The sequence below is a fragment of the Apteryx rowi genome, unplaced genomic scaffold, assembly GCF_003343035.1.
Source record: "Apteryx rowi isolate R43461 unplaced genomic scaffold, aptRow1 scaffold_273, whole genome shotgun sequence".
NCBI classification, from domain to species: domain Eukaryota; kingdom Metazoa; phylum Chordata; class Aves; order Apterygiformes; family Apterygidae; genus Apteryx; species Apteryx rowi.
Window position 1 is genome coordinate 54,513 of NW_020449119.1, and position 23,394 is coordinate 77,906.

The 23,394-nt window shown below is 36.5% G+C and overlaps 1 protein-coding gene across 1 annotated transcript in view; it reads left to right on the forward strand.

Annotated features, from left to right (window-relative positions):
• Nucleotides 1–23,394, forward strand: part of KHDRBS3 (KH RNA binding domain containing, signal transduction associated 3) — a 95,087-nt gene that overhangs the window by 10,632 nt on the left and 61,061 nt on the right. Inside the window, exon 2 of the mRNA XM_026068510.1 lies at nt 18,715–18,833. Within this exon, the coding sequence (XP_025924295.1) occupies nt 18,715–18,833 (119 nt within the window). The remainder of the gene's footprint in view (nt 1–18,714; nt 18,834–23,394) is intronic.

Here is a 23,394-nt window from a genome sequence, read left to right on the forward strand (position 1 = left end):
AATATGAAAAGCTGCTGCTCAGACTATAAAGGCTTTAACTGATAACTGCCTATTTGAAATTAGCTCTGGTTGCATCTGCTTTGCCACCTCACAGGTTTTTCTCTTTACTCCTTGTACCTTGACTGCAAGCTTAGGCTCAAATATGGGCCAAATGCTGTATTTGTAATAAAAACTCTTATTTTGGGGCTACAGGTTTCTGAATACGGTAGAGGTATGTTGGTGAAATAGAAACAACTTCTGCCTGTGCTGTTTTCTGGATGTGTGCTTTAATAAGTAAGGCTGTCAGTCCAATTTGAGCAGTAAATGAAGTTTTACAAGAAATTCTGCATCAAACTTTTTAAAACTCTAAGCTGTTTTAGAATCTCACATAATTATCAGCTGATTAAACTGAAGCTGCAGGGAAACTTCCATAATGTTACTTATTGGATCATTTGTTCACAGATGTGCTTCCAGAATTTACAAGTCCTCTGAAATAACAGGTGCTGTTTGGAACACTAAATAATGGTTGGCTCAGTTGAATGTAAGGTTAATTAAAAGTGCTGCTGTATTTCATTAATGCATAAGTGGCAAGTAGGTGGCTGTGTATTGCAGATCTTCTTTATGAAGAACTCCAGTGAAATATCTGTTGTAAATTAATACTTCTGCTACACGGAAATGGACCCATAGATCATAGTTTCTTTAGACTTCATTTAGTGGCATGCTCAGCATTATGCTAACAAACAATGTATTTTCTGCCTGTGAGGGAAACTAGTAGGTCCTTAAGGAAATGATCCCTAGTTTTTGTCAGTGTGCTCAAAGCAATGACCAAGACTTTGAATGGCAGCTCTCAATGGCTGGTTGTCTAGGCTAAAGGCTACCTGTTATGTTGGCTTGCTTGAAGATATTGAGAAGCTAGCTGATCTGCTTCTCTAAGAATTTCAATTGCTGGATAGTTTCCTGCTTGGTCTTTGTGTTGGGGGAAACTGAAATGGATGGATGAAATTAAGCTCGAGTACTCTTACTTGGCACTTGAATGAAGAGGATAGTAAAACTTTATTGGCCTCATTTTATCTAGTCTTTCCGAATCCTTTGCTTAATTTGATATCATATTAGGGTAATATTTGGCTAGAACTCCAGTCTGTAGTTTGTAGTTGAGTAAATTTTTTCAGAAGTAACTGTTCATTATTCATGAGTCTGTGCAAGTAGTGCTAATCACGTAGTTGTCTCTTGTCAGTGTTTGCAGTACTTTTGGGCACTTCATTTGGAAGGTTTTGGTGCTGTTATCAAAGCAGAGATTTGATGCTTTTGTGCACAGCCATCTGAATGAAAAGTGCCAAGTGCTGAGATTACAAAAACTAATATAGTCCACTTTCTATTCTGATTCAACACCTTGAAACATGGCTATGTGTATTTGTCAGTAATAGGTGTCAAGCTGTGTTGTAATAAAACAAATGCTAGAGAGGGTTATTTTCCCTTCATTTTATTGATGACTAATTAGCTATTTGAGCTGTAAAAAGTATAGTCAATCAGCCTTTGGTAATAACCCCTTTCCCTCTTCACCTTACAGCATTTCATCCTCAAGACAGTTATCCTGAGATGGAAAAATTTTTTATGTGTAACTAATTGAAATCCTCACAGAATGGCGAAAGCTGTTTTAAGCTAGGGCACAACATGAAGAAATAAGAGCAGATGGCTCCTTCAGAAAAACAGATTAAAGAGAATAGATGCTCCTGGCCAGCTACATAGTTAATCCCTTGCCTCTTCTCAAGAGGTACTGCCAATTGCTAGTAGTTATGCAAGAAAGGTAAAACAGCAGCTATATGAATTTAATGAAAAAGGGGAAAAAAAAACACACTTTTCCTGTCCTAGGTCTTTCTGATAATGTAGTGTGGTGGTTATCTTTTTAGTTTAAGATATAGCTATAGTAAATTGGAATAATAAACTCTTAAATAAGATCCGTGTTGCTTCAGAAATGGCTACGAGCAAAAAACAATTCTGAGAATGAAGTTCCTTTTTTTATTCTGTGAAGAGTCCTTCTGGCATACATGTTGTTTTCTTGCTCTATGAAATGCACTGTGACCACTGTCTTTAAAGCATCATGTCAGAAACCTGATAGAAGTCTTTGTGCATGTTTATGTCCTGATGGCTTGAGGAAAAGAATTTGTTAACTTTCACTTCTTTACTGTTCTTTCCAGTTTTAGTATCAAATGGACAGTTGGTTTCTGTTCAGTTAAGCACCTTTATTTCATAGGTTTGTATTAAGCAGCACACATTCAAGCATTTTAAGTAGTTATTCTCTTTTCAAACTAGATGAAGTCATTCCTGCACTTACTGTAAAATACAGTCAATGAATCAAGGTGAAAGTGAGAGGTGAAGCTTAGCCTGCTACAGGAGCGATACAATAATAATCCACGTTATTAAGTAGTTATTGCTTCTTGTCTGTTCATCCTCTGGGCCCCGTGACCCTGTGCTTCTAGGGCAGCTACCTAGAATTTTTATAAATGCAGTCCTTATCTTCTAGATGTGGCAGAGTGGTAACTTAGCTCTTTTTTTTTCTTATTCCATGTTTTGGAAAAACTGAGAATCAAATTTTCCCATCTAAAAGGAAATGTAAACGTTACCAAAACCAGAAATATTGACCCCTCAGGCTCTTGGTTTGCACTTTCCTTTTTGTGCCTTGATAGCAAGAAGTGCTGAGAAGCAGCAGCCCCTTGAATGTGTGTGGTTATGAAGATAGGTCAGATAGGCAGGCAGGGGTCTGTGGTTGGTGATAGCTGCTGTGTTTTCGCAGCCCTGTTGGCATCTCAAGCCAGTAGTACCTGTTGAGCTTTATTTTTGCTCTCAGTTTTGATGTAGGTGTACCTCACTGATTGTGAACTATTCCAGTAAATCTTAAGCTGCCTTGTGCATGTGCTGCTTTCTAATAGTTGGCTATTCTGTGCAAAATTTGTAGAAACAAAGTGAGATTTATTTAAACTATTAGGGAACTGTCCAACATAGGAATAACTACCATAAAGAAAATTTCTTACAACTTTGTCCCAGCAATGATTGTGTAGTTATGTTCAGTAAAAGGCAGGAATTTTAAACTCAGGTGGATTAAAGTTATAAAAACAGTACCAATTCTACAAGGCTGGCTTATCACATAACTACACAATTTAGTATTGCTGTTTTAGAAAACTAGAACTGAAGCACCAAATTTTCCCTTTTCACATGAGCACATGATTTTAAATCGCTTTAAAAATAAATTCTTAGATTCAACTGAATCTGCAATATTTTGACTGTACAAGGTCCATGTATAGAAAGGCAACTTCATGCAGATATTCTGCTTCTTGCACACAATGGAAAGAATTGGTGTGTTTTGGAAAGAAACTTGACCTTAGATTTTTTTTTAAATACTGCTTCCTGAAGAAATGCACACTTGCCTTTTATAAACAGATTTATTTATCTGAAATACACCACTGAAATCTCCTCTATGATCTGTTTTCAGAGGAAGCTTCAGTTTTGCTTAAGTTAAAAACATGAGGATGCCTACTTTGGATTAAAGATTTGTGATTCAAAGCCACTTTCTATGGCAAATAGAACATCTATGGAGAGACTCTTATATCATAGATGCTACTAGAACTATAGCCTGTTTTTAAACTTTTTTCTGTCTATACAGAGAATTTCAATTTACTTTAGCTAAAGCTTGGTGGCAGAAATGGATATGTTTTATGCAGGTATAAATCATGGAGGTCTGTTTCATTTTCAGTCTTAAAACTGGAGAATTATAACAAGGGTGGTATTCTGTTAGGTGAATTCTGGAAATATTAGTTTAAGAAATAATAAAAAACTCCCACTCTTACACTCAGCTAGGCAGATGCTGTAAAAGTTGGAAGATGGCTTTCCTGAGTGAAATTACTAAATGGATAAGCGCGTGGTCCTACAGAGAACAGACTTATTGCAGACTTAGCTCTCATTCCTTCCCTGAAAACCTACCCTGTTGGCAGACAAGTTTAGTCCCTCATTGGCTTGTGAGAATTCCAGTTGGGATGGTCTATAAGCTGGATTTTCAAGATTGATCACACTTGTAAGGAAGTCCAATTTCAGTCTGAATTTCCATGAATTTGGGGAGATTCTCATATAGGGTAAAAACCAGAGGGCTAAAAAGAGAAGGTGAAACAATGCTCCCATGCTCCTCCTTTTGCTTTTAGATACCTTAAATTTTATTGCATGATTTTGGGTAATGCTTTCTTTACTCTTCACAATAATTTATGGTTATAAAGTTTATTTTAAAACATGGCTACCTTAGTTTCTGTAGTCTTGTATAGTGGAAATGAAGTGTTTTCTGTGATATGTTTATCAACAATATTCTAAACACTACATAAGTAAACTATCTGTGTTGTAGGACTGTACAGGGCTTTAAATAGAATTGAGTAATGTCAGTTTATGTGGACTCTTGTCTCAAATTTATCAATAGTTTCTGTTAAAAGTGAGTAATTTTCTCTAAAATTCTAGAAATGATATTGGTGAGGTAACATCATAGATCTTGTACCTGTTTGACAAATCTCAGATGGGTCGGCAGTCTGGAATCAAACTAAATATAGTTATGCATTTTATCATTACAATTTAAAGATCTAGCCTACTTATTTGCTTTTGCAGAGCACATGTAAATAAAGGACCTAAAGGTAACTGAAGGCAGAGAAATTGCATGAACTAGACTGACGAAAGCATGTAACTGTTTTCCTCACTTTCCACTGCATGTGGAAGTTCACACAATCTTATAAACAAGCTTAATATTTAGAATGCCTTCTGAAATACTTGAGTGTAGATAAAGTGGTATTAACAAAGAAGGAAATCTGTATAGCTCTTCTATAATGAGTTATGGATCAGCCTTCATACACTCTTCACCCTGAGGATAGTTAAGCATTGGAATAGGTTACTCAGAGGTGATAAAATGTGCTGTTGGATGGAATTTTCAAGACAAGACTAGACATAACTACAGTAAAGTATTTTAGATACCCAATACATTGAGTTTATTTAGTATTTGTTGTTATACTTGCAGGTAATCGTTATGTTAGTTCTAGTAGATACTGGTTTTCTCAAGGCTTGACAGTGCCGTTGTGTCCAGTGCTAACTGCTTAGTTTTACTGAAAGTACAAAAACATAGACGCATGATTATTTCATCTCTATTCCATTTTCTCATACTGTGAAACAAATGGTATCAGGTTTTTATTGGACTGAAATACATATTTTAGGCAGTATGTTCTCAAACAGTGGAAAGAGTCAACTTTGGAGAAATGAGTATGCTTTCAGCCATGCAAGAGTAGTGATGGGGGTGTGGAGAATGGAAACAATAGAATATTGTATATTAGATCACTCCTTTGAATCTTTGTAGACTAGCGGAGCATATACAGTGATCTTATCTGAAGATGCAACACCAATTTCTAGCATGATTTAAGGTATCAAAAGTCAAGTTTTCCTGGGCTACAGTATTATGCTAAGGGATGTCATACAACTTTCACAGCACTCAGAAGTGCAGTGTGGCTTCATTTTATGAAAAAAATCAATCTAACTATGAAATGTAGCATTTTTTATGGCAATGTCTCATGTCAGTAAATGATTTTAGCAGGATAGGAACTGATTCCTTGAATATGTAGATACATTCCTTTTTAGAGGAAGGAGAAGCCAACTAGATTAAATTGTAACCATCAGTTTCCCTTTAGGAGGGACTGATGGGCATCCTGATGGTTGGAAGGCAAGTATCAAGTATCATCATTAAAAATCATATAGTTAATAATGCATGAGTGAAGAAGAGAACTGCAGAATAGATGTCAAAAGTGCATTGCCATTAACTTAGAGGATTAGTGGTGAGTTCTCATGAGAAATAATTCTAGAGTTGGTGGCAGAATGGAATTCAGGAAAACTAGTATTATCAAAAGAAAAATAAACATGCAACAAAAACTTTTCCTTTAAAAATACTTTTAACTCCTGTAAAATTAAGTAGGAATTATCAGACATGAATTAAGTGCCTTGCTAAAACTTCAGTATGTAATGGTTACTTTCAACTTTTAAGTTATAAGCAGTTTGTTTCTCTGCCTTCTTCAGTGGGAGGGATTTACCCCCGTAGCTGCTGATAGGATGAACATTGCTTCACAGAATGATTGAGGTTGGACAGGACCTCTGGAGATCATCTAATCCAAACCCTCCTGCTCAGAGCAGGGTCAGAGCATGCTGCTCAGGATTTTGTCCAGTTGTTTTGAATATCTCTAGGGATGGAGATAGATCAGTTCATTGAAATACTGTTGAAAGTTGTTTTCACAGATCTACTTTAAAATGAGTAAAACCCCAAGTTAAATCTCTAGACATGGGTATCAACCATGTGTTCAGGAGATCAATTCTGGCTGTAGAAGAGAACAGGAGAATTTATTGAGACCCTTAAGGTCAGATTCTACAAGTTGCTATAGAAACAGTACTTAATCTTTTGCAAGTACAAATAAGCTATTTCAGTGCACCAAATGCACTCTAACTTCTGCCTTATATAAGGATGGCAGTTTTCTTAAACTGCAGTTTCATATAAATTGTGGTATCCTATATCCCACCATATCTGATAATAATACATACTTTTAGCATAGAAGTTCAAAATTGCTCTTGTAAAATCACCAAATTATATTACTGTTACCAAGTTATTTCTGACCTAAATGTTGACAGAATTTCAAAAGTTTAGTACTTTAACAAGCCAGCTTATTCCTCATGTGGCATGTTGACTGACTTTATCCATGTAAAATAGAACTTTTTAATTTTGTAAGACAGAAGAAACTTGAATCAAATGTTCAATAAGCTAGCCAAGTAATAAAATGCATGATCAATTCTTTAATCAGAACAGAGAAGTTTCAAATTTCAGATGTGTTCAGTTCTGTAGAATCATTGAGGTTGAAAGGGACCTCTGGAGATCACTTAGTCTAATCCACCTGCTTAAAGCAGGGTCTGAGCAGGTTGCTCAGGGCCATGTCTAGTTGAATTTTGAGGGTTGACAACCTCTGGGCAGCCTGTTCCAGTGCTTGACTGCCCTCACAGTAAACAATGTTTAAATGGAATTTCCTGTATTTCAATTTGTGCCCATTGCCTCTTGGCCTTTCACTGGATACCACTGACAAGCCTGGCTCAGTTGTCTTTATTCCTCCTAGTCACATATTTGTGCATATTAATAAAAGTCCCCCTGAGCAGCCTTCTCCAGGCTAAGCAATCCTATCTCTCCTCATATGCTTGAGATGTTCCCCTCCCTTGATCATCTTTGTGGCCCTTTGCTGTGACCTGCTTCAGTAAGTCCATGTCTCTCTTGTACTGGTGAGCCCAGAAATGGAAACTGCACTCCAGATGTGGCTCGCCATTGCTGGGTAGAGAGGAATGATCCCCTTGACCTGCTGGCAACACTCTGCCTAATGCAGCCCAGGAGGCTGTTGGCCACCTTTGCCATGAGGGCACATTGCTGGCTCATGTGCAACTTGTCCACCACGACCCCCAGGTCCTTTGCAAAGCTGTTCTCCAGCCAGTTAGCCCCTAGCCTATACTGGTGCGTGGAGTTATACCTTCCCAGGTGCAGGACTGTGTTTCCCTTCAAACTTCATAGGGTTCCTGTCAGCTCATTTCCCCAGTCAGTTGAGGTTGCTCTGAATAGCTGCTTAGTGTATCAACCACTGCTCCCTCTTTTGTACTGTCTGCAAACTTGCTGAGGGGGCACTTGATCCCATCATCCATTTATGACCATTGTGGTCATTAATGCAGGTGTTAAACAGTATTTGCTCCAGTATGTTCTGCTGGGGAACACCACTAGTGATGGCCTCCAGCTGGACTTTGTGTGCTGATCACAACCCTTTGAGCTGAGCAGTTCAGCTGATTTTGAGCCCACCTCACCCTGCTGTCCATAGCCTGTTCCCCCTTAGTCATGGGGATGTTGTGGGGAAACGGTCAAAAGCCTTACTAAAGTTGAGAGAAACAACATCCAGTGCTTTCCTTTCATCTACTGAACTTTCTTTTGTCATAGAAAGCTCTCAGGCTGATCAGGCATGATTTCCCCTTCACAAATCTGTGCTGACTACCCTTGATCACCATAATATGTTTGGAAATGGTTTCCGGAAGGATATACTCTTATCACCTTCCCAGACCTTGAGGTGAGGCTGACCAGCCTGTGGTTCCCTGCATCCTCCATCTTACCTTTCCTGAAGATAAGAGTGATGTTTACTTTCTTCCAGTCCTCAGGAACCTCTCCTGATTTCCATGACCCTTCAAAAAGTGACTTTTTAGCTCCCCCTGCACTTGAGGGTGTCGCTTAGGATGGAGGGTGCTGAGAAAGCTCCAGGCTTACTGAAAATAATTTTCAGAGAAGTAGGGGAAGGCAACACTGCTTCGTCTTGATGGCTGCATCGATCTTGCATAGTGCTAGGTAAAGACCTGTTAAATTTTGTTAATTTTCAATTATACGATATGCAAGTTTTTATGCATGTCCTCATGCTGTGTGGGATGAAAATCCTGACTGAGAGATGTTTTGGTAGTGTAGGTATCTCCTTACAATATTACATGTGGTATTTGAACCCATAGTCAAACTTATGAAGCCTTGCCAATACACTAAGCAACTTAAAATTGCAGGTCTGTGATAGTGCCCAAGTCTGTCTGCTTTAGACTTCAGAAACTGGATGTGTGGTGGCTATAAAATAACTATTTCAGTTGAGCAGCATCTTGAAGTATAACATATACATGTGAAGAGCTGCAGACAATATCTGCTCTTCAAATATGAGATCAAATTACACTTTCCATGCCTGTGGATGGTGACAAAGGAATCACAGTGAGAGTTTATGGTATAGAAAGTGCTATATGTGTATAATGGGGAGGAAAGGATATACACACTGACTCAGTATTGAAAAACCTTGTATAAGGAATATGTGATGGTGTTTGTAATTTGAGAAGGCAGAATAACAACTGTTTGTAAAGGCTCTTGATGCAAAATATTAATTTTGTCTAAGTCTTATAAAGGATTCTTATGTCAGATCCCCTTCTGAAATAAAAATAGTTATAGATCTACATTTGCATTATGCATCTGAAATAGCTTTATAGCCAGTTTTCATGCTTGCACATGCTACTTTTTGAGGGGATTACTTTAGGCTAATGCTTAAAACAACTTTTAAGGTTGTATCAGGACAGTATATCCAACTTACCCCCAAATAAACAGGAGTTTATATAGTGATCTTACCTTTATTATGTTTATGCTGTTTTTTTCCCACACTTTCCCAATGTGGTATGATTAAAAAATGAATTATTAATACTTCAGAACATCTGATAATACTGAAAACTGCATGTTTGAAATGCTCTGGTGTAGTAAATATGGTATGTGTGTGGGGGGGGTGAAACAATCCCTTCAAATATCTGAATAACTTAGTATTCACTATATTTAGTTTCCTCTGTCTTTAGCTCTGGCTGTTCAAATCTATGGCTTTTAAGGTGAGGGAGAAGAAGATGAGGACAAGGAAAAACTGGAATTACATTAAATGATATTTTTCAGAAATTATTTTTTTATCATTCTAGTTCATAACTAAGTCTTGATATTTAAACCAAGATGAACAAATACTCAGAAGGAATTTTTTTTACAAGCTATTAGGGAATGAAAACCTTGCTGCTTAGGATAGATGGCAATACTTCCACTAACCTCAGTATGGTGAGGGCTTCATGCAGGATGTACTGTTGGGAAGAAAAGTACTTGTGAAGGAAACTTCTTTGTAATTTCAAATGCTTATGAACTAACTTTGTGTTGTAGGTTATTACTAGTGTGTGTGTGTATGTATATAGTGGAAGAGTATAACCTATCATTTGTGTTTTAGTGCCTCTGAACTGATATCCCAAAGTGCATTAGTTGCTTCAATTTTTGGATATGGATGTTTGAAATAACTTTGCATGAAACAAAATTGTTTGGCTTTGATTGTACTTTCTGATTAAAGCTAATTTGGGAACTAGTGAAAACAGTTCTATTTTTGGGGAAAAAAATCTCCATAAGAAATGTTTTCTAAAAATAAGGATCACTTAAAACTTTGGCTCCTCCATTTTGTTCTTACAGTACTGTCTAGTCTTACCGGACAATTTTCTCCATTTAACTTTGCTTCCTGCAGCAATTAAAAATAACTTCATTCTGGTCCAGAAGTAAATGTTTCTCATAGCCTGTTTGGATTTAAGAATGAATCTCCCATGTCACTTGCCTGTGAAATGAATGTGAAAACATTAGAAATGAGGTTGGATTATTGAGGTGTATTTTTGACACTAATTATAGTATAGGACATTTCATATTAAAAAGCCTTCTCCCAAATAAAAAGTCATACTGTCTATCTAGCAAAACCTACGTAGCAAACCAATCTGAAAACTAAAATGAAATGTTAATGCATCTTCCTAGTGTTATTTATTTGGGCCCTCTTTGTTCTAGTGCAAGTCCTGTAACATTCTTGCAGCTGGTCAATAGGGAAAAATGTGGCTTGGTCTGCTTTTACCTCTAGTGGAAAAAATGCAGAATTAAATGCTTTTTACACATCTTATACAATATATTAGTGCAGTCATACTCTCAGTGTGGTGCCAGCAGGATAAACAGGAGACAGTGAATCTTTACACAGAGGGAAGTAGGTTTTATAAGAGTAGTCTGAACAAAACTCATCTTTTTGGATCATTACTTCACCTACTTGAAGTATTTTAATCCAAATCATTGACAGTTTTAATTGGTGACCTCTAGAGCTGGATGACTGCAGGACAGCTGGTCTTTAGCAGGATACCAAAGTAGTCTTTAAATTAAAGGAAATGTAACTTAACCCTTAGACTCAATTCTGTCCTTCAAGACTGTATATACAGTATATGAATTTCAGTGACATTTTTGTAGTGTAGTTTAGGAAGGAGATGCTTTAAAGTTTTGCTGTGCTTGTTGAACTTTTCATTATGGACACTGCTTTTCATTGATTTTTGGCTTTCATTTTGACTCAGACTTGTAAATGTTGTATAAAAGATCTGCTGTGATCTAGTTGACTTAATGCTTGAATTTGTGAAAACTTGAATTCACAAATTGGTTTTAGTAAGCTAACTCTGGAATATTGGTTTTGTCATAAGATGACTGAGTTCTAGAGCACAGCCTTATATAAGGCCTCTATCAATTCATGTGAAGGTGAAAACTACCATTTAAAAATCTGCTTGTGTCTGTTCTTTTCTGATATTAAACTGTCCTAGTGATTTTTACTTCCGTATGCTTGTTCTTAATGTCATTAATTAAACTACTTATGATAGTGTAAGGTGGTGAGGAACACTTGTGTAAAATCTTCTTTGATGCAACGAAAGCTTGCAACTTGTTTAGGGAAAAAAAGCTCAACATGTCAGTTTGAGATATACCACACTTTTGTTTAAATACATATTGTGATATGAAGTGAATAAAGGAATTAAACCTTTCAAACTAACATAATGGAAAGAGTGACATCCTTGCTCACTAATGTAGGCCAGTGCAGCTTGTTGCTTTCCAGTATATTTTATTTCATGTCTACAGTGCTGCCATATGACAGCACCAAAAAGTATTTGCAAAGAGACAATTGCATTATCTGTATTGCACAGTGGATAAATTCAAGACAGCAGGGTCTGTTTTCAGGGACCTTGCCCTTACAGGATAGGGTCATAGGATAGTTGAGGTTGGAAGGAACCTCAGGAGGTCCAATCCCCTGCTCAAAGCAGGGCTGTAGACTGTTAATCTACGAATGCCAATACTATCTTCCCAATATTTCAGGTGACAGGATTAGATATTTTGAAGTGGGGAGGAGCATGGAAATCCAGTGACTCTTCCATCCTTTTAAGATGCAGCATCCAAGTTTGAAGTATTTAGTGTAGAACATCAAGTAGTGTTTATCCCACTTGGATATCCAAGTTGGAAACTTACTTTTTCAAGGCATGGAACAAATTAGTTGTCTTTTTTGCAGTTAGCACGTTCCTAAACTTGCTATTTAAAAATGCACATGTTTAAAGAAAATTGTCAACAGTTGCTAAAGCATATGGGAACTTGTGGCACTTCATACAAATACGAGTTCAAAACTGTCTCTTCAGTCAGATGCACTGTAATTTTCAGTGGAGTGGGGTGGGCATGTGGGAGCTTTTTTTAAATGAAGCCAATGTTTACATCTTTTTTGTGCCTGAACATCTGTACATATCTCAGATGTTACTTCTATCCTGACAATTCCTACTGTAGTACTTTCTGGTTTATTGGTAATATTAGTCTGAACAGATTTTAGTGCAGTCATTTTTGATGTGAAGGTAATAGGTGTTCATTTAGCTTTGAATTGCTTAGATTATTCAAAATATTCATCATACTGGTGACTGAAATTTATTTTTCAGACCAGTACAGGCAGTAGTATTTAGACTCTAAAATAGAATTTACAATGTAATTGATATCAAGATTGGTGTAAGTTCTTCAACAGAAATGTTATTGAGTATGCTGAATATTGCAGCTATCCTTCTAGCATGAGCTGCTTGTTTTACTGTAAATTCAAATTAGGTTCATTGTCAGATGTTTCTACAGAATTAAGGTATCTGATAAGACAGTTATTTTGAATTTGGCATTTGGAATACCATGCATTTGTTAAAACAAATACCTGTGCTTGAAAACAATTCATGTTCATAATGTATTCCTTTTTATTCCAGTTCAGAACTAGGATTTACTGCAGAGTATAAACTTATGGTGGTTGTTTTTTTAATTATCAAAATGATGGCCGAGGAGGGAAGGTGGAGTTTTCTGAAGTTTATTATATGGAGGAACATGGATAGGTGTGGTGGTAGAGTGGCTGTATTAAAGATTGAAAATTGCGCTGCATTTTTGTTCTTGAGCGACTCATACTCATTCAGTGTGAGTCTAGATGTAATGGTTCCATATATACTTAACCTCCTCACGTGCAAGTCTTTTACATTCTGTGCTAGTGAGGTGAAAAGGCTGTTTTTATTTGCTTGATTAGTCCAGTTCTGTAATTTGCCTTTTTCATGAAGATATATACTAATCGGTACTTTTTTTGAAGAAAAAAAAATCTTATGGATGTAAACGAATTTGTCCAAGTGCATACTTGCATCAGAAATTTTTTAAGAAATTTTTCAGAAAGCCTTTTGAAATGTATTAAAGTCTTGTATGTGATTCTGAGTAAAGTGCAAGTTATGCTGTACTATTTTTTTGTTGAAGAGACAACAAATATTTGTTGGAGAGGTACTGTTTCAGATAATTTTATTGCCTTATCAGTATTCCTCTTTCAAAGAAAAGGAGTCAAAAGGAGGCCAGCCTAAGAGATATATAAACTGAAGCACAGTCAGTATCAGTTTTACTATGGCAATAATCTCATTGAGTTCTCCTCAACAGGAAAATTAGGACTATTATGGGTTCATCATCCTGTACTGCTGCCTTTGGACTAACCAGGAGGAGTGAGTCGTGGAAGGACTGTGAGCAGTAGATCAGCACATGTGTTACAGGCTCTTTCAGCAGCTTTGCTGCAGTGCAAAAGCTCTAATTGCTGGAGTTTTCAGTGAGCTGCAGCTGTGAATCCTGGGATATGAGAATGGATTTGGCCCCAATTAACTTTCCAATGAGGAAAAAGTGAGAATTTTACATAGGGTATAAAAGTAATATTTCTTCCAAGAACTTTGATTCTCGAGACTCTCGCAAGTAGTTACTGATGCCTGGAGTTGGAAGAACCATAAGTTTTGAAGAAACTGAACAGCTCATGTATTGTCCTTTTTTCTCCAGTAAGGAAAAAATATTTGTCCTGAAATTCTGCAAAATGTTTTTCTGCTCTACCTGATTTTGAATTTTTTTGACTGTTTGAAACCTTTCATGTTTTTTCAGAGCTTGGGTGTGTTCCTTAAAAGTCTTTACAGAAATGCAAGAGTTCTTCCTGTTATTGTAGTACCATCATTTCTTTTATTGATTTTTAACATGAGAACATAAAGCATGGCTGTATCAGTGAGACCAGATACCCATCTAATTTGGTATTGTATCTTCAGCAGTAGCCAGTAGCAGATATTTTTTGAGAAATAGAAGGACAGGGAAAGCATATAATGATACTTTTCCAGCCTTTAATTTTCCATTCTGAACAGAAGATGTTTATATCTRACAGTAATGTTGTGAAGTCTTGAGAATTTACTGAGAAGTAGTGTTGGTATTGGGTCCTATTTCAGCAATTTCTTATGACATACTGGCTTGGCTGACCTCATCTTAAGGTTTAACCTTTATTACTCTTAACTATAGCTATTGTTTGTTAGTTATCTCCAAAATTCCTTCAGTGGTAATTACATAATCGCCTATTATTTGAGAGTGATCACCAAGGGTAATATTCTTATGGTACTTTTATTTCCCAAATGAATGTGGAAATTATTCCAACTTCTAATGAAACTGTGGTGAAGTTTTCTTTTTTTCTGAAGCTATGTTTGGATGTCCCAGAAGTACAGCCTTGGATTCTTCATTTACTCTTCCACCTGAAGTAGAAAAAATTATATGAATTTAATGTGAAATGATCAGTTGGTTCTAGTAGGTTTTCTGATAAGATTTCTGAATCTAAGGAGAAATGGTAAAATTTTTCTCAGGTACTTCCACACAGACATACCTAGTTTGTTTCTGATCATGTTTTGTAAACATTATTTGCTGGAAAMCATTGCGGTGATATAATTTTATGAAATATTTGATAAAGGAGGTCCTAAAGGACAGATGCAGTATACATTTCTGTTGCCTTTAAGTTTGGCATTTGGTCCTACACTGATTATATTGATTTACAATGACAAGTATGGAGCATCACTTAATTCTGCATAAGCACAAGTATTTATACTGTCTTAGTAGAGGTAGTGGGATTCCTGTCTTGTTCTTCTGCTGTAGGAAGATTAATTCTACCTTGAGATTAAAGTGAAACAATTATCCTTTGTCATTATCTGATGCATCTGCCAACATTATTCGGTGGATTTACTGAGGAGTAATCGTTGCTTAGACCTCTCTGCTATGATTAAATTTAAACAAAAAAAATCCATGCAATTATTACTTCATTGAGCTAAACTCCTGGACTATTGCAGTAGCTGCATCCTTGGTCTGAGAACACAGGATTTTAATCCCTAGCATTATGTGAAGCTTTAATCACATGTTCACTTGCTGTTTGTGATCTAGGAAATGTCATCACTTTATATAGCTAAGCAGTACAGAGTGTAATCTAAGGATTAGGAAAAGGCAAATCTTCCTATCCACTTGACCTTGAATATCTGATTGGATTTGATGAGTGATCTGGCATGATTTTCCCTAATTATCCAAGCCTTGATGTACATGAATGATAGATATCAAATGAGTTGTGCAAATCTTCTGGGTCTAATGCTTAATTTTATTTCATATTCCTTTAAGTTTCAAATGCAAAGAAATGACAGGAAAAACAAAGATCACAGGAAAAAATTGTGGTCTTTGACATAAGATAACAGCAGCATATAAGACCTGTTTTTTTCTTTTTTCTTTCAAAATGAAAATCTTTTGATAGCAGTGAAGCTGCATAAGCTCATGAACAGGAAATAGGAAGAACTTCTGTCTTTGTAGTGTGATTTGTTAAGGTGGTTTATCATAAGACAAGTCATTTGAATTTAAAACAAATGGGAAAAATGGTGATCATCCATTGCTTAACAGTTTATTGGCTGCCCCTTGTGGGTTTCGCTGTCTTGATCAAACAAGTGGAAGTAAGGATGGGTAAGGAAATGGTGGTTCTCAAAATGGTCAGTGAAAAGTATCCTGTTATTCACAGTAGGAAAGCTGATCTTCAGACTAATCTTTTGTCTGCCAAATTTTTCTTGGCCTCTTCAAGAGGTGTGATTACTGGTAAGAGAAGGGAATATTCTTTAGCAACCTTTCAATGGTTTTTTATATTAAATCGCTTTATTACTCTAAATATTGATGAAGAAGAATCAAAATATTTAGAATTATTCATGAAGGTATGTAGCATCAATCAAGTTGTGACCATTAACAAATCCTTCAAATACTGAGTTCAGATAACTTTTACTATGTAAGCTAAAATATTTAGGAAATATGTACAACTTAGTTTATTGGTCTTTTGAGAAACTTGTGCAGCTGGCTCATCTGAGGAACATTACGGTTGATATTGTTAGAGCTCCTCTTTTAACTCTTCAAATGCATTTGAACAATGACAAATGTTAGACCTCAGTGTTCCTGAATGGAAGCTCTCACTTTCATTTTTGTAATACTTCTGTCATTTCCTATGAAGGTCCTTGAACCACTGTTTGCTCATAAATCCAGTTTACAGTGCCTTACTCTTCTAAATACAACTTTTATGACACTAAATTTCCAGGTGGACAGAGGATGAAAGGGCAACATATACCATACTTTTCAGTTGCCTACAATAGCACATGCCTTAGTAGGAGAAAACAATTTTTTAGCTTTATCTACCATTGACAAAAACATGGTGAACTTGCTTTTTTGATGTTAAAGCTACTTTTATTCTGTAAATTCAGGTGATCTGTTACATGCTTAAAGCTTGTCTTTGTTGTAACAATAGTTACTCCATCTAGTTGCTGGAAAATTAAAAAGGTCTTATGTCAATCTAACTACCAGAAGTCTGCAGTGCACTGATCTTTTCCCAAATACTACATCACAGCGCTTAGCTTCACTTTGAATCTTGTTTTATAATTCTAGTATCTCCCTGAAACAAGTCAAACTATGCTGGATACTTTTGTTTTTCTGAACAACTTCTAATCCTAACATTAGACACTAATGCTAAATTATGTCATTTATTAAACTGTTGCAATTGCACTTGTTTTGGTCATAACAAAGTAGATGCATTTTTATTACAACTTTAATATTTGGTATATTTGGGTGTAAAAGATTATTTTAAAAAAACCCTTAAGAATGGAATCTCAAACACTTGAAATTTTGCAGTCAGAGGAATGAGCTTAAAATATGTTTAGTGCATACTGTGACGTTAAAAATCAGTGCCATATTTCTGTGTTTTCTCCTCAAGTCATATAAACCTTTCCAAGTATCCAGCTTTATTTTCCAAGAGAAATCCAAGAGCTTCATCATAACCACCCTTGTTATATTGGGGAGCAGGGATATTAGTAGCTCACTAGTATTTTGGGGTACTGCAATAGTATTACACTCAGTTTCTGAAAAGTACATTCAGATTTGAAGCGAATAAAATATCAGGCATTTGCTTTCTACGAGTGGGAACACCATGCTCTATAGGACTTCAGTCTTATTTCATCTGGCAAGGAATTTCAAAATTTTACCTGTCTAGTTGGCCATAACACTCCAGTGCATAAGTGGCATCTGCAGAAACATGTGAATTGCCCTTTACTAGTATTTACCTGTTAAAATAACACTCCTAAAATAGCTGTTTTCAGCCTGTGGGTCTGTGGACTGAGGGCTGCTACGGCATAAAGGATGCTTTAGGAAAAGGCTGCTTTATAGAATATGAATCCTCTAGACTTTATTTCTAGATTTCTATATTAATAGAATCCATATCCCCCAAAAGCTTTCTAGGGGCTTACCAAAAATTATTTGAAAGCATAAATGTAGAAGACTTTCCAGAAACATTCAGGTTAGTTCGAGCCTGATCTTACTTGTCTAGTTTTTCTGTTATAAGACATTAACTTGGCTAAAAAATGTATTTATTCCCTATTCTGTGCTAGTGAGGTAAGAACTTGAGGGAAAAATATAGAAGTCTCAGTTATGAGAGAAGATGTTAGTGGTATCTTTTTTGTGGTGGTATATGGGAATGAACTAATATTCATTAAGCTAAACTGTTGTTGATGCTTTTTTCAATAGGAAGAAATGTATTGGTTTGCCAGTCATAGTTCCTTCTATTTTTTCATCAGTGAAGAAAAGTCATTTCAAACTAATTTGTCTTCTAAAGTGTAGCTAGAGGATGCTTTCCTCTTTCTGTTTTCAATTGGTCTCTTTTGACTGCACTCAAATTCTGTGACTGTCTCCTGTTTGCCTCTTTTGATCACACTAAAGAAACCTTCACTAACTTCTGGTCAAGTAGAATTCAAGCTTAAGTGGTGGTGTGGGGGTGTTTTAAATGTATGTTTGTTTTTACTATGAACTAACAAGCTATAAAGATGACTGTGGAGGACAAATGTTTATTAGCCTGGAAGACCTTTTGTAGCAATTCTGTATTTGGTTGTATTTTGATAGTCCTGTGGTAACACATTTAATATAATACATCTTCCAGCTTGCTGGAATCCAATCCAACAAAGTGACTTAGATGTAGACTAGTTCAACAAATGCTTCGTTTTCAGCCTCCTTGTGAACTCCTTGTCTTCCCCCACCTGTGAAATGCAATCTGCAGTATTTTCATTAGCACAGCAGACAGTTATAATGAAGAATCAATTTTGTGTATACCTGAAATATCTCTGGAATGCGTAGTATCATGAGGTCTAGGTTTGATCTTCTAAATATCATTCCTAATAACGTGATCTTTGGTATAGCACTAATCCCAGATTTGGGGGTATAATTTGTGCTTAATAGCATTTGTGAAATTTTGAAAGATTGGATTGACATTCGCTCATAAGCGTATAGTAAGCATGGTTTATTCCATGGACCTGTGTATCTAATGCCATTATGCATTATGCTGTAATGCATTAAATCAAAAGTGATTTTTTTACACTGATTTTGAAGAATCACAGCTTTTAAATTGTGGTCTTAAACTGAGAAAATAACAGACTTTTTTTCTTGAACAGAAATTGAAAAATTCCAAAAAGGGGAAGGGAAGGAAGAAGAAAAATATATTGATGTAGTCATCAATAAAAATATGAAGTTGGGACAAAAAGTTTTGATTCCAGTAAAACAATTCCCTAAGGTAAGTCCACTTGTACTTTACAAATCTAAATGCTTTTAAGAGATAGTTGTTACCTAGTTAAGATATTAGAGGAATTTGTTGCCTTTAAAACAGTATTAACCCTAATAATTCTATCCTGTGGTCTGTTCTATAGAAATTCTTATGGAATTGTTTTTACAGAAAATAGATTTGAACATGGATGTTATTACATACTTACTAAGGTAAACTGTTGCAAGCAATATTCCCCCTGCTTGTGCTGGAAGAAATATGATATTTTCCGTTTTACATAATAAAAAGGAAATGATTGTGTTGCACTGAAAATGTAGTCTGAGTTCCAAGAAACCACCTATCTGCAAGTCAGCTTTAAGAATTATAGCTTAAAATGAGAATTATATGCCTAAATACTCTGTAATCTGGGCCTAAATGTCTCCAGTTACTTTTTCTCCTTTTAAATGCTGTTCTGTGTACAATGCTATATTTTCTGTTATTTGGAAAGCTAGGGTCTTTTCTCTCCACCTTGTAGATAAGGTTTTGACTTGCATTTAATATTGGACTGTTCAGGCTGGTTGTTCTCTCTTAAAGGTTAGAAAGGGGATGGCTTAGTTCTCTGTTCAAAGTAGTATTTGGCACTGACTCAAGTGAACTCTACAGTGAAAGCTTCTTGTTACAATAAATGAGCAGTAGAGTGTTGCCAGTTATGCAAAAAGTAGTATTTTGAGAACGGATGATAAGAGTCGTGTTTTTCAGATAGCTAAAAATAAATTCTCCTCAGAAAGCAGGATCTTCAGAATAGCAAAAGGGATGAATTATATCTGAGTTGTCTGTAGTGCTGTGCTTTGACGCTTTTTATTGTAGGCAAAAGTGCAGTTTACACCACTAGAAAATGAGATCACTATGTAAATTTTCTTTCCTTTCATCCATTTTAAAAACTTCAGCCTGTGTTGTAATGTTGAATTAGGTTTACCTGCACTACTAAGTTATGTAGTCTGTCCTAGGGAAAGTAGGGACTATTTTGTTAATATTTTTGGCCATCATGAATTCTTAATGTTTCTTTCCTGCCAGCTGTTATTCTGGAATAAAGAATTGCTACATGGAAGCATTTATTCAACATTCAATAGGCTGTGGAACTTTATCTCTCCTTCAAATTTAAGGTTAATGCTATGAAAATCAGAATAATATCATTTTTGTTTGTTTGAAATGGCTTTCTTTTTCCTACTGGAAACTTCAAGACTGCTTTTGTCTCTGCTTATGGAGCAAAGAAATTCAGTTATTCTTCCATTTCACTCTGAATCCTTTCTAAATATGTTTATTCATGCTATCCGTGTTTTCTTCCTAGACCATGCTGGGTAACCTGTAGGGATTGCTTTACAGCCAGGCTTCAAAGTTTTGCGAAAGTTTGCTTCCATGAATTCCTGTGAGCTTGAGTACTCTGTATATGTGGGCATCTGTTTGACTTCAAATTCATAGTTCCATCTTTAGTGACTGCGAAGAATTATATCCAACATTATATGTACAGAATGATGAAGGAAGGAAGTTAACAGACTTTTTTTAAGCAAACAAGCAGTCACTGGAGTTTGGTATTGTCTTGTTTACCAGAACTGTGCCTGCTCTTGTTTTCCTTTTATAATCTAATAAATGTGAATACTTTGTACAAAGCTTCAAAATGGCAAACTGATAGCCTTATCCTGGGATACTGTATAGTCTGTGGTGAGTGATGTCAGGCTTGAATGCCTGTAAACAGGAGGTCTGAAAGTCTTCAGTATCCTAACATTTGCTGTAAATACTAATCTTTTTCCTGTCAGGTGTGTTCAGAGAAGGGCTCAAATTAGGAATGCTTTATCAACCCTGTAGGGGGTAGATATGAAACTACTCCAATCACCTTGGTGTCAACTGAGCTGAATTTAGAGTGCATGCATTATATATTCAGATTCTGCAGAACTGAAGCAGAAGATATTGCACAGTGAGTATAAAACCTGAAATTGCACTTCATGTGAATGATGTCTGCCTCTAGGCCGTGGTTTCCTGTGCCTGTGTGTGGTTTGCCAGACTTCGCCTATTCTGCCTGCAAGAGGGGTTAGTGTTAGAATATTTAATGATGCAAATGTGCATCATTAGAAGAGAGCCAAGTGACAGTGCCTCACAAAAATTGTTAAAAGGCTTGCTTCTGGTTTTGGAGTAGTTTCTTCCTCTGTTAATTGGTATTAGTGACAAATGCTTCAGCAGCTTGAAGGTTAAGACTGAGATATATGAGCAAAACCTGTGCAAGAAGCTTATCTATGTGTAAATGTTGAATTCAGAGACATTCTTTTAGCAAGCTAATTGTCCTTTTGCTTTCTGTATGCCTACAGTCCATGCTAAAGCTGTTAGCTATTGTACAAGGTCCTGGACAGAAAGATACTTCCAGTCTTCCAGGAGGTGGAGTCTTTTTGGTGTTGGTAAACTGAGGACTTGCTGTTTAGAGCTGACCAAATTCAGTAACTGATAAATCTGTCAAAAACGAGCATTGGGGCATCTAATCTATGTACTAGTTTGGGWTGAATTTGGCAAACCTGCACATCGAGAAAGTGAGGAGGAAAATCTAAATCCACTTTAACTTTGGAAACAGAGCAACATTTTTCCCAAATGAAAAAAGCTGCACTGTTTAACTTAAATTGGGTTGAAAAACTGATTATTAAACCCTTAGTTTAATATCTGAAAACTAAACTAACTACAAGTGAAAGATTTTTGTTAGCAGAATAATAACCTCAACAGAGGTCAGGCAGTTCTAGCTCTGATCTGGTCAACCTATCGTTGCCATGCCCAGTCTCATTGCCTGTCTTGTCAGATATTCACGCAGGACCATAACTAAGTCCTCTGCATACTCAGCTTCATTACCTCTGGCAGCCCTAGAAGATGACTGGGTAACTACAGCAGAAAGCTATTCAACTGAAGCTCAGAACATCTGATTTCCTGCTTTTTTTCCCTTTTTTTGAAAGGAATCTGATAGACCTCAGAAAGTGGAAAAAATCTACTTTTTAATCTGAGCATCTTTGTTCCCACTGGAAAAAAAAATCCCATGCATTTAACTGGCCTTCTGCTTAGTGCTCAGAGATGACTTTCCACTTTGTGTGGATATGTTAAACCTGCCTCCTACCTAACAGCTCTTAGTTGTTTCTGTGCTACCATATATGTTTCTTTCAGTCTGAGTCCTTTTGTCTTGCTAAAATCTTGACAGTGTTAAGCCTAATATCTCATACTACAGCTAGACAGCCTAAATTGTGTGCTTTATGAAGTAATTTGACAAGATAGTGAGTCTCAGGAGTTATGTTTGGTTTCTGCTCAAGGTTAATTGTGTATTTGAATTAAATGAATTTGTGTTCTTTACAGCACATTACACATTAAAACTGAACTATTCTGTCCTGACCTGATGACAGTGTTACTTGGTGAGATAAAACCATATGGAAGCTCCTCTATAGATTGCAGGTCTAGTCAAGTCTTTTCAAATTCTGATTGTATACAATCAGAGTTATAAATTGTTCAGGTTGATCCAACTCGGCAGACTCATTTGAGAAATGCCTGTGATATGGGAATCGCACTCCGAAGTGCTTAGGTGAGGCTTGGATATGCTTTGATAGGACTCTCTGCACTCCTGTTATAATTGGGACTTGTGCTACAAGCCAGGATTAAAGGGAAGGAAGGTTAGCGTTTTTATGCAGTCTCACAGTGCCAGCTTTTTGAGGTAGGATTCGGTTCTGGATTAAGTCACCTGTATGTGGAAGTCCACATGGATGCTGGATGTTTAACTTTCAGTTAGTTGAATGAGATCTAGTCAGGATAGGCATTAGAGTGATTTTAATATACTCTATTATTTGGTCAGCTGAATACATCAACTGATGCTAGGTCAATTAAACCTTTTTAGCTCAATATTTTGAGTAAAAATATTTATTAAAATGACATCACCAGAGTTACTACAAGAAGTTATGGAGAAAAGTTTTGCACAATAGCTTAGTTTTGTATGGATTTCTTATACTATAAATGGGGAACAAGAATTTGGTTGTAAAGCCATAGCTGATGTGGAAGAACCAGCATCAGCTCTACTACCAGAAATAACTGTTGAATTAGTTTACAGTAATTGACCAAGTTTCATGTTGAGTATGTTTAAAGATCTGCTACTATGTTCTGAAAGTTGTGTGAAGGAAATAGTTATTTGATGTGGTACAACACAGATGCTTGAGGTACTTACCTTTCTGTAGAAACTTTATGCTTTTTGAAATGAGTAAGAAAAATCATCAGGTTCTTCTAGTTTCAACTCACTGTAAGGGAAAGTGCTTTTGAATCTTAAAAGGTGACTATCTGTATGGGATGCACCCACGGGTGCTGAGGGAGCTGGCAGACGTCATTGTTAGGCCACTCTCCATCTTTGAAAGGTCATGGAGAACAGGAGAGGTGCCTGAAGACTGGAAGTGTCACCCCAGTCTTCAAAAAGGGCAAGAAGGAGGACCAAGGCAACTACAGGCCAGTCAGCCTCACCTGCATCCCTGGAAAGATGATGGAGCAGCTCATCCTGGAGGCCATCTCCAAGCATGTGGAGGACAAGAAGGTG